This window comes from Amphibalanus amphitrite, unplaced genomic scaffold (assembly GCF_019059575.1).
Source record: "Amphibalanus amphitrite isolate SeventyFive unplaced genomic scaffold, NRLGWU_Aamphi_draft 000294F_arrow, whole genome shotgun sequence".
NCBI lineage: Eukaryota > Metazoa > Arthropoda > Thecostraca > Balanomorpha > Balanidae > Amphibalanus > Amphibalanus amphitrite.
In genome coordinates, this window is record NW_024881789.1 from 687,611 (window position 1) to 707,082 (window position 19,472).

Below are 19,472 nucleotides of genomic sequence, written 5' to 3' on the forward strand. Positions count from 1 at the left end.
GTGTCTCTGCATTGCTCGTAAATTACAGAGGAAGGAACACATCATCACAAATTCAAACCGTACATTTAGGCAAAAATCGGGTAATTAATAGCCAATTAGGATCGTGGCCGAGATTAGTGGAATTAGCTCGGCAACACCGCACACTGGGCCTTTTAGAGAAGCTGAGTCAGCCGACCGATGCTGCTGAATACATCAAATACCCACCAGTAGGCTGCAGAAGTGAGATCGAACTCCTAAAACGCAGCCATCATTAGCGTTGAGTAAATAAATTGGATCATTTATCATTCAAATACCATTACCCTGGACGACAATTGCTAGTGTGTTGTGTACAATGAGCTGGTCTTATTAGTTATCATTAGCAGGGAAACAAACTAGACTCGGTGAGCAATTTCTCTCTGAGCTTCCGTATCTGTTCATTTATGCATGCACCAATTATGTTGCACTACGGAAATGCAGTCAGCTGGAATGGTGGCCTCATCTGCAATGCCCATCCTCACCTCGGTCTGTAGGCATTTAGCCGAGCCAACTAACCATTAACCGTTTTATCATATTACTTCCCATGGGACCACGTAGAATGAATGCGTATTGCGTAGTAAACAACCCTTCTCAAGCCTTTGATGATAAACCGTGCAGCCCAACTAGTTAGCCTGAACTTTGTGCTGAGATGTGTTTGCGTAAAAACGCTAGCGGTGCTTGCAGCTCCTAAATTACAATGGTACCTTTTTGTGTTTGGATAACTAATTCTCGTTGAATGTGCGCATTACAATTTACAATAAATGATTATATAAATTATTCCCTGTCTTCATTAACGATCATTGAATTAGATAGGCAGTGCTGTATCGATCTAATCGACCATCCTCCCCATCTGGTCACTCCCATACAACTAGCCTCATCCAGGGTAATTGTATATTCCGATCACCTTCCCTGCCGGCGGGAGGGAGCTGCATTCTCTCCGTTCGCGTCAGCGCCGCGGGGCGTTCCCTCAGACCTCTCGTCTCTCCCTGCCGCGCGCGAGCATGCATGTACAAGCAGCCGGATCCGTTTCCTCGACGAGCGATGCTGATTTCGCACCGCTGTCTGACGCCGGCAGCGTCGGGCGGGGGCGAGGGCGGCGGGCGGCGGGCGTCGAGCAGCGAGTCTGATGGAGTGGAGGCGCGCGCCGTGCCGGCGGACTGGCCGATGGATGTGGTGCGATCTCGGGCCGCTCACAGTCTCCGTCAGAAGAGGGGATGGGCCCCCAAACCTCCCAGATGGACCCCCGGTGACACTCAGAGGAGCTGTCCTCCGCCTCCGCCCACTCCAGCCGGCGGTGAGAGGAGGCGGTGTCCGCAAGGCCTCTCCCCGCCCGCCGAGACGGCGTCTCTCCATCAGTGTTACACCAAACGGGAATAAACGATGGCCGCTACGCCGACCGTATTCCCGAACGTCCATTTCTCTTCAGGAGAACGCGCACAATAGAAGTAAACATCACGGTATACCGGTGGATGCTCTCTGTAGAGAGTGGGCTAAGTACTACAGTTTATCACACCAATGATGCTGAGCGACGCTGATGATACTATATTTTGGCATCTATTCTTCACAATTTCTGTTTGTTTGGTGCTTCCGGTGATAGTTTTTGTAGCGGTTGGAAGAACCAAGATCGCAATTTGCAGATTTAGGCATGATTTTTCCTCAGCTGCCTTTCCATTTATTTGCTGCTAGTGTATCACTGTCACGGGCACCGAGCAACTGCTGTTCACAACGCCAGTAAACGGTATGCCGCATCGGCTCCAGCGACCCGAGAGGGATGATTGGCTTGGGTCGCCGCGGGGGCCGACTGGTGATGACAAGACGTGTTCTCCAACTGACAGCCGGAGGTCTGCCTCCCACCCCGGCCCCAGACCCGGCCCCAACCCCTGCCTCGCCGCCCAGCGAAAACATTCGCCCCGGCTCAATAGCGGACGCGAAGTGGGACGTGGCGGGTCGTCCGCTCAGATCGTCGTCATTCGGAGGGGCCACCATATGCTGCAGTGCTTCCGTATGATGGGTGCCCGAAACGGCGCTGTGGCAAGCGCGGAAGTTTTTGCGAGCCTTGTTTACGCTAAAAGATGGCGATGTGGAACAAATAACGCATTAAGGAGCATCGCGATGAGTTTTTGGGATAAAACGTCAGAGGAAGTTTCTGCGATCGCTTGAACTTGTGGAAAAATAACAGCGCCTCGTAAAGCATAGCTGCATAGTCGATGAAACCGCGATTCAGTGTTTTCAAGGATAGTTTTAAAATGTAATGAACTGCAATGTGCATTTACCATTCGTCAATGATGACCACAAACGTATATTTTTTCATAGCGGGTACCCGCTCTGGTTAATTCTTGAAGTTTTCAGATTGTCGTACGTGCACAGTTTTTCACATTTCCACTAACATACCGTGCCATATCTGCATCACATCGTTCCAAAGCCGGAGCCCTGGATAGGCAGACTGTGCCGCGCTGCCTCGGTGCTGGGCGGGACAGTCTACCTCAGCGCACTCGACTGCCAGCGCAACAGCACACTGAGGGCAGTCGAAAATTGTTTTCTGGAGAAAGCATAAGAAAAAATATGCCATGTAAGCCTTAGCTAGTTTGTAGATATAATAACCACACATCAGTCGCAACATAACACTGGAATAATGCTGTTATAACTTAGGCAGAGTCGTCAATGATTTTGATAAGGCGCGTTGAGCCTTTTGTAATGCATAGCACGAGACGCACACTGACCCATGTTACAGCAGTCTGTAAAGATTGTCGGTCAATTTCATGATATCAGATGCAAACGTATGAACTTTAAAAGTTCTCAGTTCACGCGTCTCATCTCCATACCAGGCGCATTGGCACCACACAATGATGGCGTTTCAATAAGGCTATCTTATTCGTTCGAAAGCGGCGGCGTCGCTCTACAAAGATAATGGAAGCGCCGTTCAGAAGGACGGCGACCCTCTCGACTATCCAGCGGGCGTGAAGCGAGCCGTCATCCTTATCTGGCGCCGGCAGATGCATGATGGATGCGGCTTGAGCTGAGAGGGCGACGACAACCGAAAGGCCAGCTCGCTCGGCCGCGCCGCCGTCAGCCGAAATGCTGCCGCAGAATGTCTGAATTGGAGAGACAGACGTCGATAGCGGAACATTATTTTCGAAGCATTTTAGCTGATCGTGTTCATAGCAGGCTCGGTAAATTTGCGTTATTGCTCCTAATAGCTGAATACTACAAGATACTACAGCCATCGCTGTAGCTTTTCCTTGCGACCCCTCCGCCGTTTTAGGCCCGGAGTAGAGGGGAAAAGGGGTCGGTGCGGGGAAGGGGAGCGGAGAAATGCCGTTCGTTCACGCCTGGCTCGTTCGGACAGGGTCACGGGGTGGCCGTCGGGGCGCGTTATCGGGTTGACGGCTGGCGGCTCCGATGATCCCTGGAAGCCGGCCAGACCGATGACCTGCATAATTACCAGCTGTATGCCGCCGTCTGTGTGAGGCCGGCCCGCCATGATGTAGAGGTCATGACGTCATTGCCAGGGTCAGACCAGGTGGGTAGGATCGACGGAACTGTCAGAGATCTTACGAACGACTGATCTGATTCGGTCGCCTCTGCTGCACCATGATAGCAAATTAGAGAATATTTAGCGAGGTTCGAATTGGGATTCGGATTTAGACTCAGACCCGAAGATCTGAATCAGATGCCTTAGACTCAGAGCTTGAACGCATAATTTTCATTTGGACCGAACTTACCCCAGACCCGGGTCCGTCCCCATGATCCCTTAGCTCTTACTGGGCTACGGAACTGATCATAAGCGGTGTCACAGATCGTAAGCGGTGCTGTGGATCGTAGGCGGCGTGGTGTGGGAAGGGGAATCCGTTAGGCAGCTGCCCGCCCCCTCCTGTGGGAACAGGTGGTCTGGGAAGATGGTCCCCAAGTGACCCGGGGGACGCTGATGGTGCACAGGCAGATACGCTCGATAAGAGAGGTACCGTGACAGATGTTAATGTCCCACCCTCAACCGTCTGCAGATGTGAGGCTCTATTCGACTGAACTCTGGGAAAGAAAGCAATGATGGGATTTGAGCGTTTGGGTTATTTACACGAGTCTCATCACTGCAAATAGATCGAAGAAGCTTGCATAACTGAACCTTGATAGAAATGTCCTGGAACGTTAAGGAAGAAACGCATTCAGGGAGGCGCAACGCTAACTGCTGCGTTTAGTTTGAGAGCATTTCGTAAGAAACAAACGCCAGGTCTAGCTTTCTTCCGTTGACCTATGATGCAGACGTCGAAGATGTCAAAAATAGCTTGACCTTTGGTTACCGATATTAAATATCTGAGATTCATTTAAAGTATTTATTGGATTGGGACATAACTAAAACGTCATCTGTAATAATCATCACGATGTCTAGTCCATGATATCAAACAATGCATTTGCTCTTTTCGTACTCAGTGGGCTCATGCAGTATGCACTATGCATACATACGGCATAGGTATTGCATAACATCATGATTCGTTTCTGGCCATCAAACATGACAGATCTGTCAGAGAGCACCATCAGAGTGATGGCGGCGGCACGCTGTCACGGCTCGCTCGGACAGCGGCCAGACGAGATAATAACTCAGACTTATGACCAACGGTTTGTCACCGAGTACTGACCCGCCCAGGCCACGGGGGCAGGGACTGGTCAGTGTCCACCATGGGAGGTGGGGTCACAGCGCCCTTTGATGGATTCATAAACGCTCGCATGAATAGTGCTGTGAAGCAAATGGACCCACTGCTGGGGAGGAAATTGTCTTTGTTGTGATTTCCGCGTAAGGTGATATTGATAAGTACCGGTGCATATTGGTTGCTCACGACAAATATGACTCATAATTGTCGTGAGCTACCAATATGCACCCGTGCTTATCAATGTCGCTGGGCTATTAAATGAGCCAGCAGGAATCACCACGGCTGTTTTCAAATAGGCAGGTATAGGCATACAACAATTTCATATTCAAACGCAATACAATTGCGCTTCTTGAGTTACTTTTAACGAACGTGACTCTGCATATTCAACAATCAGTTTTTTAAAGAAATTAGGCGATTCGGTCGAAATTCACCACACTTCCGACTGCCCGTGTTCCTGGAGGCCCTATGAAATTCAATGGGCACCCTGTTCGCGGAACTTCAAAGGATGAAGCTGTGAGATCATTCTATGATGTGGACAAAATAAGTCGCCTCCACTTGCAAATAAGACAGCCTACTGTAGTCTGAAAAGAGCATCAAACGGCGTCAAAAATGCCTTTCTAGGAAGAGCTTCTTTCGTTCTCAATAGACCGCACGATGTGGGGCGGCTATTCCGGCGGAATGTTGATCCGTCTTGCTGATTCAGTCGGCTGCATTGGCGGCCTTTTACAGCGCCCGGGGCGACAGAGGCAACATGCAGATCGGAGTGTGGGCTCCGAGTCCGTCTGGTGAGAACTGACAGCCAGGAGCGAGTGGGCTCCACCGGCCTCACCTCTGGCTGTCGGCTGACTCAACGACAGAGGTCGGTCACGGACCGCGGAGGGTCACGGTGTCTACCGGCACCAGTTGAATTACCACCCACGACAGGTAGTTACACGGTAACATTGGATACAAACACGCCCAACAGCTGTCCAGTGACAGCTATCAAATCACCCAGCGATCTCCACCGCTGGTGAGCCCAAAAACCCACAGCAACTGGCTGCGGAGTGGAACTCGCTCCACGGTTTTCTGGACAGGATTCGAGAGAGAAGCCCAATTAGTGGTTCATTCATGCGCGCCGGTCGCAAAGTTGGACACCAGAGAGGCGAGCGGGGAAGGTGGTGGGGGGGGGGGGGGGGCAGAGGGGACGAGCGACCCGTCCGAATCACAGTCGAGAGATACGATCGAGTACAACTTTGTCCTGAACACAGACCAATCCGGGCGGCAAACAAACTGGACAAGTGCGGAACTCGTCCGCCGAGCCAGGTCGGTCAGAGCTGACAGAGATCGGCAAACCGACCTGACGGATCGGTTTGATTGTTTTAGATTTAGATCGAAGCGGAACACGAACGCATGTGTATCTGAGTTAATGAGTAGTACTGGTGATATACGCCAAGACCTGGTATACGATCACACGGCTCCGCACTCAGTGTCCCGATTTCATGAATGAAAACAACCAAAACAACGAATTGCATGATGAACGCGTTACAATAAACACACCATACACCACAGCGCCAGAATAGCACTCTGCGTTCGATATTTATCTCTAAAAACCTTTTGCCGGCAGCGGATTTGTAGTGTTTGGTTTCCCGGGATTGGTCTGGTCGCGGGCTGTTTTCTTCTCTCCGTCCGTTCGTTCGGAGCATTCAGCCGAATGCCCTCGACTCGGTCCGCCGCACGGGCCGCTGAGTGGAGACGGTATGGCTGCAGCACGGCCGCCGGCGCGGTATGGTTGTGGCGTGGGGTGGACTGGACCGAGCTGGGTGTGGTTAGGTATGGAGGTATGAGTCGGGCTGGGACCGTGGCGAAGTGGGGTGCAGACACTGGGCAGCACTGGTAGGACTGTGGCGGTGAGAGCTGACCTGAGCCGGTTTGGGTCGTTCTTGGGATGGTCTCTGATTGGGGTTTGTCCGAGATGTAAGGGGACGGTATTTGTAAGGTGATCAGAACTGAAAGACCCATTACAATTGGCACAGCTTGAGCTAGGACAGGTTATCACTTAGTCGCTATACGCAGGGACGATCATTCCAGCTAGCATGAAATTGGATCTACATAAGAAGTTTAATTGCTACATTGGACAAATACCAGCATCACACAACATTGTACTCTTTATTAGCGATCGCACACTTGCAACTATGCAGGATAGTATTGCGAATGACCACTGGACAATGACCATTCCTTTGGCTATTGTCTCGATCGCATGCCTTGTGGTTTAGAATGAACGAAATATTGCCATAGTAAGTGCTCGTCATAAATATCCTATCGGACATTTATGTGGCCGTGTTTTGAGCATGATGATAAAACCACCACTGTAGGAATTTATAGGCTGCCATTTGTTCACGCAACATCTGTTTTATTAAACAGATTGATGGTTGGGACTTTGAATGCCGCACTCACATACGGCGCAGAGTATACTTACACTCGACACAGTCCATTTTCCAAGTATTGCGTTGTCCAAGCCCTCTTGAAGAGACGATTAATGTTAAAATATAGCAAGTAATTTGCCGCTTAAATCATATGACAGCCTTATGTGAAGAGACTCGTGCACGTGAAGCTGCGTCCTCAATGTGTGCACCATTTACGTTTTGTTTTATCACAATTTCACATAAATCCTTGCCATTACTCTTAATCCCTCGAGCTTAGTGTTTCGTCGTAAAATGCTGAGCTATTAAGTCGCCTCGTCACCCGCGTAGCCATGCTTAATCTCCAACGCTTACTAAACTGGCCTGCAATAAGTTTGCCTGTCAAAGGCCAAGCTGCCGAGACCAGACTGATTTTTAAAAATTCATAATTTATGCATTAGGATTTATCCTCCTTACCGAACAAAAGCCCTTGCATAATACAGCCTGATTACGATGGCATCCAGGCTATAATGGTATGCAATGCGCATGTTTATACCCGGGGTAATTAAAGACATTGTTTGGTCCTGGCTTTCATTCAGTGTACTATGAACATTGAACACCTAATGGCTGTTCCGAAAATGCATTTAACTCTTCCTTCAAATCAGATATACCCCATGCGAAATCTGTTTTATCTAGCCTCATACAAATCTGTCTTTCCTCCCGGTGCAGTCCATTCTCTTCCTGGTATGCATATTTAGTTTAGTTTATATATTAACCCTCGCCCGCACATGCCATTTTCCCATCCTAGAACGCACATGGGGGGTTGCCACCCCCGCGCCATTTCGTTCCTGTTGGAGATAGAGCTTAGCGGTAAAGACCGAAAAGATTCTTTGGGAAGAGACGAATCCAATGATACCCAGTTTTACCTTCTCAGGTCAGTCATTGACCTTCCAGGTCAGGTCAAACTAAAAAATGTTGCTGTTTTGGGTCACCGAACTGGATATCAAGTGCGCTGCTTATCATATACCGACGACGATGCCGTTTTCTGGTGCCAAGCCAGCTAGAACCTCTTTCTCACACTACCCGACCAGGTTTTTGCTGCTGAGGTCATTTCAGGTCAAGTTAGGTCAAGGTCAATTATATGTGTTTGTATGTCTGTGTGTGTCTGTGTATACATATACTGATGTGTGCACCGATTGTTTATGTGTCCATATTACATGAAATCATGATCTGAGAAGCTTTTACCAAAAATGCAGTCAAAAAACTTCACAAAAAGTAAATTCCGCTTGCCTAAAACGTAATTATCTTAGATGACCTAGGTTGACCTTGACCTTGACCTTGACATCTGTACATCGTCGAACAACATGTTCCATGATAGGTGGGAGGTAAGACTGGTAAAAAAGGCCGAAATCAAGGTGTCAAAAGCTCACAAGGCCCATAGCCAACGCAAGATGTCGAGAATTGGCCATATGGGCCATGACATGACCTGAAAAACCAGGTCATATCTCCGAAACCAAAAGTCACAGAAACCTGAAATTAGCACGTGCTCGGCGATCGGTGGTACGAGTAACCATCATATACCAATTTTCTTTTGGCGCGACTCGGTCTCGACTCCTTTCACGCCCTCTGTCGATCAGCGTCCTGCATGGGGTCAGTGCCGTGATTTCTTGCTGAAAGACGAGACGGACTGATGAAAGGAGGAGACAATGGGTTTGGAGGGAAGATAATGTAATAGTGGGGGAGTGGGGAGGAGGTGGGGAAAGATGGTCCCTCTGTGATGGTTTGTCAGCAAAGGGAAGGGTGCAGTTCGTGGGGCGCCGCCGCCTGTAGTCACTTCCACGTCAGTGCAAACTGCAATGTCTGGCCGGCCGCTAGGTGTCTGGGTGTTTCATATGAGTCATGGGTTCACACGATGCCGCCGCCGAGTACGTACGGGCGTTTGCGGCGCCGATGTGTGTATGGCTGTGGGCCTCGCCGTTCTAATGAATCTTACAGTCTCATCCGATCCAGTAAGGTGCCATTTTCAGTGGACATCAAGAAAGGATAGAGGAGCAGCTATACGAAAAATCAGCCTTCTAGCTCTAAAAATGTTGAGTGCAGAGCAGAAAGACTACCTGGGGGGGGGGGGGTGGGGTGGCAACCACCCCCCTCCCATGTGCGGGCGAGGGTTAAGTCATCAACAGGCTCACACCCTATGACGAATCGAGTCATGATATAAAACAATAGTCATAACATAAAACAGTTCACAATTTAAAACAATAAAAATAAAACTTTGATCCGCTCCGGCTCTGAGACGGGACATGCCTCCGTTCTGTCACCTGGCCCCTCCCCTCCGGATCCGACCATCTCAGACTGTCCCATCCAGCGTCTCAGCCGGTTCTCCCCATGTAGGCGGCCAGTCCACCCCCGGCGCCAGTTTGCGGTCTGGCGTCCAGCAAATGGTCGGCGCTAAACCGGCGCCAATATCGCCCTGGGGAGGCGGCAGCGTCTTCCGCGGCCGGGCGCCGGCTGCCGTGCCGCTCTGCCGCTCAATTTTCCCCGGCGCGGCGGCCGGCCGGTGGTCGTCGCCGAGACCACATTTCGGCCGCCAGCTCGATGGTTTGACCAGACGAGCGCTCCAGCCAGCTGGAACAGCGGCCCATGGTCCGTCGTGGACACAGGGGACGGCTGCCGGAGGTGGGCGAGACCTCCGTTCCTGGGGTCACCGGGGAACGTTCGACTAACCGGTATCGGCGTCCAACAGAACGCGATCGCCTCAGCTCGGCTCAGACGCGCTGTCGGCGTGGTGTGACCGTCGTCGGTCGCGACGGCGTCCGAATGGACCCAATCGCCGGCCCGAATAGCGCTCGATGGGTCACCAAAGGCGGACAGACGCGGTCCGGCCGGCTTTGATCTGCGCTCGAAAACCAACAGCGCTGCAGGCGGCGACATTGGTTTGGCGAAACGCGCTGACCTTTTCGGGAAATGCTGCGCTGATGGTCAGTAAAATATCATAAATATCAACATATCCATTCCCTGTTGTTCAATACTGACCAGTTACGACTGCTGATCGCTGTATAAAAATGCTGCATTGAACCGTCCAAAAATATAGGATAAAGGTTGACAAAATTTTTATAAAGCATCACTTTTTCCTTGAAAATTTCCATTCATCTCTCGTTGCTAGGTTTTGCTTTTCTCTTCAAAGATATCTTGAAATCACTGGACATTAGTTTCATTAACGTAAATGGTCACCTCCCATCCCTCCATTTTGCTGCTAATAATAATGTCTAGATATGAATTGCTGCTCGATGCCCCTCTGAAAATGAGGCATTGCATCTTTCCTAATAAAAATTATTCTGTAAAAAAATACGTATTGTGAATATTCGTGGTTTCGTCTCGATATCTCTGAAGAAAATATTTCCCAGAATAATCCTGGAAAAATACCAGCGGGAGGGACTATGCTTTATATCAGTACCTATAAGCACTGCAATCATACGGCCTGAGCACACAAAACAACCGAGCGCACGCTATAATAGAGAAATGTAACCAAACAAGTTCCAGCTTATTTGTGTGGCTGACGCAGAGATCCGCATTGTGATCAAAGGAGGGCTAGTAAAAAGTCAGCCTCAGCATTCGACAGATCTCAAAGCGCTGTCAAAATATGCCACCGCAGTGCAGTATACGTCGACTACAGTGCAGTAAAACTGGCTGATAAATGTAAGTCAATAGCAAATACTGAAATTGATTGAAGAAGCGATGAAGACGAACTCACTGAAGAAGAAATTGCGCTTATGTGATTTTCCAGTTTGTTTCAAGGACTATTCGTTCAGAAAGTCGTCGGCTTGTTATCGTTGTACGTGTTCGCATGCCCTTTTGCTCCTTATCTACCTGACCTACATTTCTAGCCAACCATAGTCTACCACCAATCACCATCCCCCACACTCGGGATGCCTCACCTGATGTTGTCCTCGTCCACAAACATGATGACACCGCGCGCCTCCGGCTTGGCGGCCAGATGTGCGATCGTGTTGTCAAAGTCGGTCTCGTTGGCATTGCGTAGGATCTTCTCCGCGACTGCCACACAGATCCCGGCGCTGCTGGCCTGGCTGGTGAACGAGGAGATACCCTGCAGGGAGGTCGAGTGGGGTCAGATCGAGGTCAGGGCAGGTCGGGTAGAGGACAGGGCAGGTCGGGATTCGATGGATGACGGGATCAATTGGACGGAGATCGTTGAAAATGGCAAGATAACGGAGGATTGGCTTCCTCTCCGTAAATGGTGTGACAACTGGATTTTGAAAAGCAAAAATACACAAAGCATGTTCACTTGACTTTGACAAACCCATTTCATCTTCAACTATCCTGCTCTCTATCGTCGCCCTTTACTGCCTATTTCTCCCCAAGTATCTTCTTCATAATAGCGTTCTCACCTTCTCGCCGTAGTCCCCCTGCACGGCCACAGTACTGACGTATTTCCAGCCGAGCGCCCGGACCACCTGCACCATGGCCTGAGCCTGCCGGTTGTCGGGCGGCACCACGCGCGAAAAGTACTCGAACCGAGTCTTGTCCGACAGCTCCGTACTCGTGGACGCGTAGCTGATCTGCGGGATCTGCGCGGAGAGGCACAGATATCATGTCACAAACGCTGATTTTTTTCTAATATACTTTTCTATGCACTTAAAACAGGCGTCTGCATTGTTGAACCACTGATTCTTATTTGCGACGTTTCATTTCGAATTAGAGCTCACGATGCATTTCAGCAGCATGACGAAAGCATAAAACAACATTGGACTGAAGTCTGACTTCTTGTTATCGAGGCCATCCGAATGAGGGAGAACCAGCAAAACCTTACAGATGATAAAAGATAGTTGTTCAATTGCAAAACTCGATACGTATCTATCTAATAGACGTAGTAAGCACAACGAAGGCGTGGAAACTCCCTCATGGTTTCAGCGGTTCAATTTCGCTGCAGGATAGCGTGCGCTGCCCAAGAAATTCCGCCTGGCCATGACCCAGTCTTTCTCAGCGCGCGCGGACGCTTTGTTAATCTGTGATGCCAACGATAGGCCGGTGGCCTTGCCATGAATTATTTAGCCGCGGCTAACTCCCCAAACGGTGCGGCCTGTAAAGTTGTCCAGTGGCCAACGATACCGTCGCCCACACTAGAGGACCTCTGGCTCGACAGTCGGAGGTCGTCCGCTCGAAACAGATCGGCCAACTCACCACATTTTACAGCCGCTTTCAGCGCCCCCCCCCCCCCCCCGATGGTGTATTGAATCGACTTGAAACGGTAGCACGCCGGCCTTTAGATAGCGGCAAAGCGTGTCTGTTTAGGGCGTCTTTTAACGCCTGAGTAGTCTTGCTGCATGACCACATAAAACTGTGAATGCCCGGGTGGGTTATACTTGTGACCGGCCTCCATCTGTCTTTGGCTCACAGGCGGCCAAATCGGGGCGGCAGCTCTGAGACTGTCAACTCGTCCAGAGGTCGGTGACCGAGACGGTGACAGCGCAGACTTTACATCAATTACATTAGGGCTGCTGTAATAAGAGGCTGAAATTGAATTGATTCTGTTTTATGGCCACGGCTGCGCCCGATCCATTGGTAGCAGTATATTCTGATGATTCGCAGAATTTTGCTGCTTATGTCGTATAGCATGCAGGAGATATGGTTCTTCTGCATAAGGAATCTCGTAGCGCGGCTGTCTATCTAGTCAAACGGTCAGAGGGCGGCAAAACAAATGTCTATGTTCTATTTGGGCTTACATTGACTTTATCCAACCCGAATCGATACGGCTACAAGCAGAAAGTGGTGTTAACCATCGATGGTTATTCGGTTTAGTAGCGCGAACATTTAATCATACCTGGTTTTAATCGCACTCATAGGTATGGTCCATTCTACGTCGTTTTCAATAAGTGCTAATTATTTAGAGTACCACTTGAAGCAAGATGAATGAACAGCCGGACAATTAAAACGTCAGCTATGCAGCTCACTTTCTTGTGTCCATTGTCTTTGATAAATCGGGCTGTGGATTTAGGCCCTGTTAAGCATCTCACTATCTCATGTTGACGCCCCAGCTCAGTGTCCCTTACTCAGTCTTCGATGCACTTTTCATGGCGATATGCCAATGTTTCTTCTTCGATATTTAGACACATTTAATTCATATTATGAGCAAAAACATTAAAAGCTTGTGCGTACATAATCACATGTCTAGCTCATTTCAAGGAGAACAGCTTTGCAAACCCCAGACAAACTGCCAACCCACACCATCTTTCAGCCATTGACCGGGAAGCAGAGACGGAGGGGGGGGGGGGAGACACCCTTGCCGAGAGCATGGGGCGGGGTGAACAATTTCGCCGGGAACTGATGATGACAGCGCTTTTTCAGGCCGCTCACGGCTGTTGGTGTGGCGTCAACTGAGTGGGCGTTTCATCAGGAGACAATTTCCGCGGCTGCTCTGATCCCAGTCAACAGACAGACTGCACGAGCAGTCCCCGAGGCATTGGGGTGGTCCGACCGAGACGAGAGATGGATGGAAGACGAGAGAGAGGAGAGAGAGAGATAGAGAGAGAGAGAGAGAGAGAGAGAGAGAGAGAGAGAGAGAGAGAGAGAGAGAGAGAGAGAGAAAGAAAGAGAGAGAGAGAGAGAGAGAGAGAGGAGAAAGAGAGAGAGAGAGCGAGAGAAAGAAAGAAAGAAATAAAGAAAGACAGCAAGGGAGGATTCTTCATGTAGGATAAGCACAGTACGTTCACACGCTAGTTGATAAGATACGGCGTTTTTCAAAAGCTGCTGGTAAACGACCCTGCTGAGCTAAGCTGGCATTAATTCTGAAATGAATAGCCAGACATACCCCGCCAAAGCGTTTACATGATCCCTCTGGAGATCACGCCTCATTTTTTTTTTTTAAAGCTGGCATTGTTGCAGAAATGACCACGGTGCATCGGCAAGATAGGCATCAACACCACGGCTTAACCGCGTTGGGGAAAACAGCAGCACAACAAGGTTTTATGGTCAACCCTAACCACAAGGCCCGCTATATAGTATCCTAGTCATACAAACTTCACCATAAAAGTGCGCCGTAAAATTCCCGGGACGAGCTGATAATGCTCTTTCCTCAGAACAGCCAAGGAGCCACAAGCACTGCCAGTGATGCTGTGTTCTATAATGTTCGCCTTTCAAGGAAACCGACTCGGCAATAGCACAAACTAGCGAATTTTGCCATGCACTGAGTTTTCATTGGCCTTCAAGTTTGAGGTCAAAATGAACATTATTTTTGCCTGGAGGCTCTGCTCCGTATTCATCACAATCCAATACGCGATGGGTCGGCCTCGGCCACCTTGCCACAACAACCACCGGGTGTGAGATATACAAAGTAAACTATCCATCACCTGTAAAGGCTGCTCAGACTGCTGGCTTTCGCCGGTGACGAAGAGACATACGCCTTCTCAAACATCTCAATACCCGGACGGCCCATTTCGCCGAGAAAAATGTCTATCTAGTAAAAACTCCAATCATGTTTTCAGCGGATGCCATCGTAAATTTATGAGAGCAAACAATGCCTGTGGACTAAGGAGCCTGAAATATTTGTTCCATTTACATCGCATGACAAGCGTGGAAGACTCGCGCGGAATGGCGTGGCTTAAATGTTGTCTTTTAACTAGCTTTCTTTGAACTACACATCTTTATCTTTAACTGCAATAGTAACTAGGCTGTAGATGTTCCACATTTTCTCTGATCCTTCCTCCCAATCCTTTCGTATTTCCAAATTATGTCTGTTTTTTATTTTAGACTTGGACATAGCAGATGACGTTTTCAGCTATGCGCACATCTCACAAACAAATCTAGAGCAGAAAATATCAAACGAAAACTGAGCGACACTGAGAAGGATTCACTCGAAGCGGCGTTCAGGCGAAATCATTAAAGCAATAAATGCAACAGAGACACTCCACTACGCTAAAAAGGTCACAGCAAAAAAAGACGTAACACATTGAATAGTCTGAGAGAAGCAACGGACATATTTCAAACTCTAAATGGAATTTCTAAGAATGTAGAACGAATGTGTGGGACAGGTCACGTCCATCATGAGCAGAGCAGCGTGAAGAAAGACAATTATTGATTATATGGATGACACAGATCGTTATTTCGGGCATTCCTGATACGGTCTTTCTTCTGGCCAACAAGGGGCAATCATGGCGTCCTGTCTGACGGAGTGGCCTGGATAGGCGCGCAGAGCAAGAGAAACAGCAATCCCGCCCGTATCCGTCACACGCGCCAGGCGCCAGACCTAACCGGTGACGCTCAGACGAGACCGTCTGGTTTGTATATGAGCTCTCTGTCAGACATTTTTGTTCTGAAGCTGGCAATGCCCGGCGTATCATAACACTTCAGATAAAGTTTTTTTGACAATTTTACACCCAGTAATTAACCGCCAGGTTCATCCAACCACCTTGCGACCTGAGCAATACAGAGGTGTAAACTGTAAATTTCACGAAAAATTGCAGCATCGCTGTGAAATAAAGCTTTGCAAACATAATTGTAATAGGACATATCGACTTGAAGATTGGTTGGCATTCAGATAATATTAATGATGCAGATTGCAGTTAATAAGATGACGCTCATTTCCCTGCCAGTTTTTTTGTTGCAATTATTTCGCATCTTCATATGAAACAGACAAGCCTTTATTTCTAATGCCTATGTCTCTGCATATTACATGTTGAACTTTTTATGATCACCATTCTAATTGAGCTACTCAGCAAAATGTGAGGCGCTTGACAATCAGCACTCAAAAGAGCAAATATCATTTAATTCAGTGAGGCTAAGCTAACGAAATCAGACCAATTTTCTCTCCTCAGCGTAGAATTAATGATCGGTAGGCGTTTCAGCTGGAAACGGAAAATAGTTATCGACGGAGATAGCCGACGGCTCCAATCAGAGCAAATGACAAAGCTCTATTTCTTGCACTTTCCAATGTATCTTTCTTACCTTAAATATTTGTAGAATTTTGGCGACGTTGATGCTGACTCCACTGAAGGCGGCACCGATTACCCCCGAGACGGGCTTTGGCCGCGTCACGTTTGTCTCACAGACGGAGTACGAGCCGGAGCCCTGCGGGTGAGTTAGCAGTGTCAGCAGTACACGGTGAACAGACACGTTTTGGCCGCGTCACGTTTGTCTCACAGACGGAGTACGAGCCGGAGCCCTGCGGGTGAATTAACAGTGTCAGCAGTGCACGGTGAACAGACACGTTTTGGCCGCGTCACATTGGTCTCACAGACGGAGTACGAGCCGGAGCCCTGCGGGTGAGTTAGCAGTGTCAGCAGTGCATGCAGTGAACAGACGGGCTTTTTGGGCGCGTTACGGTAGTCTCACATACCCAGTACGAGTGCGGGTGAAGGGACGAGTCCCAGTTCAGCCCTGCGGGTGAAATTGCAATCATAGACTGTTTACAGAGCACGGTGAAGTAAATAGTGCGAAGACTCAGCTTGACAGGAGCTTAGATCACTTGGTCATTCAAAAGAGTACCGGTCATTCCCAAAGACTCCGGTCATTCCCATGGGACAGCGCGGTCATTTCCAGGACACTTCGATCTCCCGCCACCTCACGACACACCTGACACCGCTCTAACCCAGAGCGACGCTCAGTATCAGAACACATCAGTTTTATAACACCGCTCAGTATCCAAACACTCAGTGTCCCAGGACACCGCTCAGTTTGAGCCACCACCGGTCAATTCCACCCCGGACAGCGGTCAGCAGCGTCGGCCGATAATCGCCGGCTATTCAGATGATTAGCGGCGAGTCTCGTCTGGCCGGGTTCAGTGGACCGTGTGCTGTGTCATCAGAGCGCCCCCCCCCCAGAACAGCCCCCCAGTGTTAATGGAGCCCCCCCCCCCCGCCCAAATACACGGCAGTGGACGGTCAGCAGCTGCATTGCGTCGGGGGCTGGTCTGTTCTGACGGAGAGAGAGAGAGAGAGAGAGAGAGAGAGAGAGAGAGAGAGAGAGAGAGAGAGAGAGAGAGAGAGAGAGAGAGAGAGAGAGAGAGAGAGGAGAGAGGAGAGAGCGACAGAGTCGATCAGTCGGTCGCGGAGAGGCACGGAGCGCGCTGATCGGTCTGCTCCGGTGGACAGCGCCGGTAGTGGGACAGCGCGGACGCAATTTATAGAGGCTATTCCATCATGTTTATCGACCATGAAACTGTCAAGGTCATTATGACGTCTCCGGAGGGCTGTTAATTAGGGATTAGGAGGCGAGACAATGTGAGCCGCCCCTAATATCGGGCTCATAATCCATACACTGACTCGATGATGGCAATGAATCGGACGTTATCGTCAACCACTATGGTATTACGATGATTTAACACCATTAAATGCCCAGCCTGCCACGTTCTGAGGAGGCTGACGAGTGGAGCTAGTAGTTCTTTTTAATGCTTTAAATAGATATACGAATTTTAGCTAGACAGATCACACATTATTAAGAATCTTAGTTGGTCACCCACGTCGACATAACTCCAGTTTCTCCAACTTAACGAGATCTTCGAGGATCCTTAAGTGTTGTCCTTGCCAGAATCCTATCTGTTGCATACAAAATTGTCCCATTATTTTGTGTCCGTTTTCCTAAAAAAGTCGTTTCTCATCAGCCTTCGTAAATCATAAAATGATAAATGTTCCATTGGAGGGAACACCATTTGAGACCCTTCTGCCTCAGTCTCCCCTTCCTCGGCAATTTGCTCTCCCGCCGGCAGCGCCCTATCCGCCCCGCTCCACACCGCTCTTGGAGAGCGCGCAGAGACCCGACTGGTGCGTTTTTCCTCCAATCCGGACAGAAGTGAACGACAGGGACCTATGAGCCGAGTCAACATGGGCACGGCGCGTCAATATTGACATGCGGCCGTCCGGATATTCGGCCCCGTCAGAGAAGGCAGGCCCTCAGTGGATATAGAGACGTGAGACGACCCGAATTCGCCGCCGGCGATTCTGCAGGGCGACGGCGGCCCGCACGACGGGTCCTCGCAGTGTGCCGAGTCTATCGGATCGATACCGAGGCAAATCATACGCGCTGACGAAGCTGAGGATCAAACTTGAAATATGTGAGCTTGATTCAGGACTGGTGTGTTAGATAACCACCAGAACGGCTGTAAAATGATTTTCACCATATTATTCGTTTATAACAAACATAAAGCTTGCTTTGCAATAGAAACTATTATGCACCTAAAATGCAGACTGCTGGATCAATGCCTCACGTTCGTTTCCCTCGAGAAAACTGCTGCGTGTCTGCTTTCATCACCTCAACCGTCCCTGGTCCCATCTGACTACCGGAACTGAAGAGTCTCTTAGCAGTGTCGATCATTCGTTCGTTCGGAGGAGTTACGAGTTTGCTAACTCGTATACGATTCCAAACAGGTCGCCCTGTCGCTCTGTTGACGACACCAACTTTTCTGACGACCACCTGTGTCATGCTCCACTTGGTAGTAAAACCTTCAACAGCCGGCGAATTAAATCCATTTGTGGCCTCCGGTTTACGGCCGCCCGTTCCGTGACCTTGTTCTGAGCTATCGGCACAGTTCTGCTCTCAGTAGCATCGTGTGCTGAGCGCAGCTGATATGCTCCAACACTTTTCATTCACGGGACTGATGGCCTGGGCGGGTCTGTTAGTTGCTAGGCGTCCCGTCACCTACCCGGTAGTGTATGCTCCACGCCCCTCCGCTCCTCCCCTGCCCCACCCCGATACGGCCATCTCCGGTGTCACAGGGCCCGTCCGGCGATCCTCAGACGCCTTTGGTGGTGTAGAAGCCGAGAGAAGGCGAGCCGGGCCGCCGGAATCGCTGATGAGGCCGAGAGAAGCGTGCCGATAATCCCTCTGACACATCGACGGGTGAAGATGAGCGATGGTGGCGGCCTGATACCACCCCGGCAGCGAGATCTGACACTGCACCCAGATGGGACGGAGGCCGCTGCGAGAGAGGGCGAGCGACCGTCGGCAGCGAAAGGAGGAGTGAGCCGTGTGGCCCGCATGGTGGTCTCGGACGAGCTGTCCGACTGTGTTTTAGGCATCAACTTCCCTGGTCTAGAGCGAGGTCAAAAGGGCCCTCAGAGTGACGTGGGCAGCACTGACCACTGTGATGTCCCCTTAGTGACATCACCGACAGCGCGGCGCCGATATCGCACAATATATCCCGTGGTACTTGCTGAGGATACGCAACACTGAGTAGGTACTCATGCATGTTGTTCGCATACTCTAAGTATGGTGTTAACCTTCGCCCTGGTGGGGGGGGGGCATTTTGGCCCCCCCCTGTGGTTTTTCAGCGATAACTCAGAAACCACTTGAGTTAGCGCCCTGAAACTTTGTATAGCTGTTTATTCAACATTTTTACATCATGTCCTTTTTTGGGGGGTTCGGGTCAGGTCAGGTCAGGTCACAAGGTCACCAAAACTGACACCACCTCTAAAAAAGTTCAAAGCTC

At 49.8% G+C, this 19,472-nt stretch overlaps 1 protein-coding gene across 1 annotated transcript in view; it reads right to left on the reverse strand.

Moving 5' to 3' along the window:
* LOC122387686 (metabotropic glutamate receptor 2-like) overlaps window positions 1–16,426 on the reverse strand; it is a gene marked incomplete at its 5' end in the record, with an annotated part of 42,106 nt that extends 25,680 nt beyond the window's left edge. Inside the window, 4 exons of the mRNA XM_043378092.1 lie at window positions 10,972–11,141; window positions 11,443–11,622; window positions 15,995–16,117; window positions 16,386–16,426. Of these exons, the coding sequence (XP_043234027.1) occupies window positions 10,972–11,141; window positions 11,443–11,622; window positions 15,995–16,117; window positions 16,386–16,426 (514 nt within the window). The remainder of the gene's footprint in view (window positions 1–10,971; window positions 11,142–11,442; window positions 11,623–15,994; window positions 16,118–16,385) is intronic.
* Between the last annotated feature and the right edge of the window lie 3,046 nt (window positions 16,427–19,472).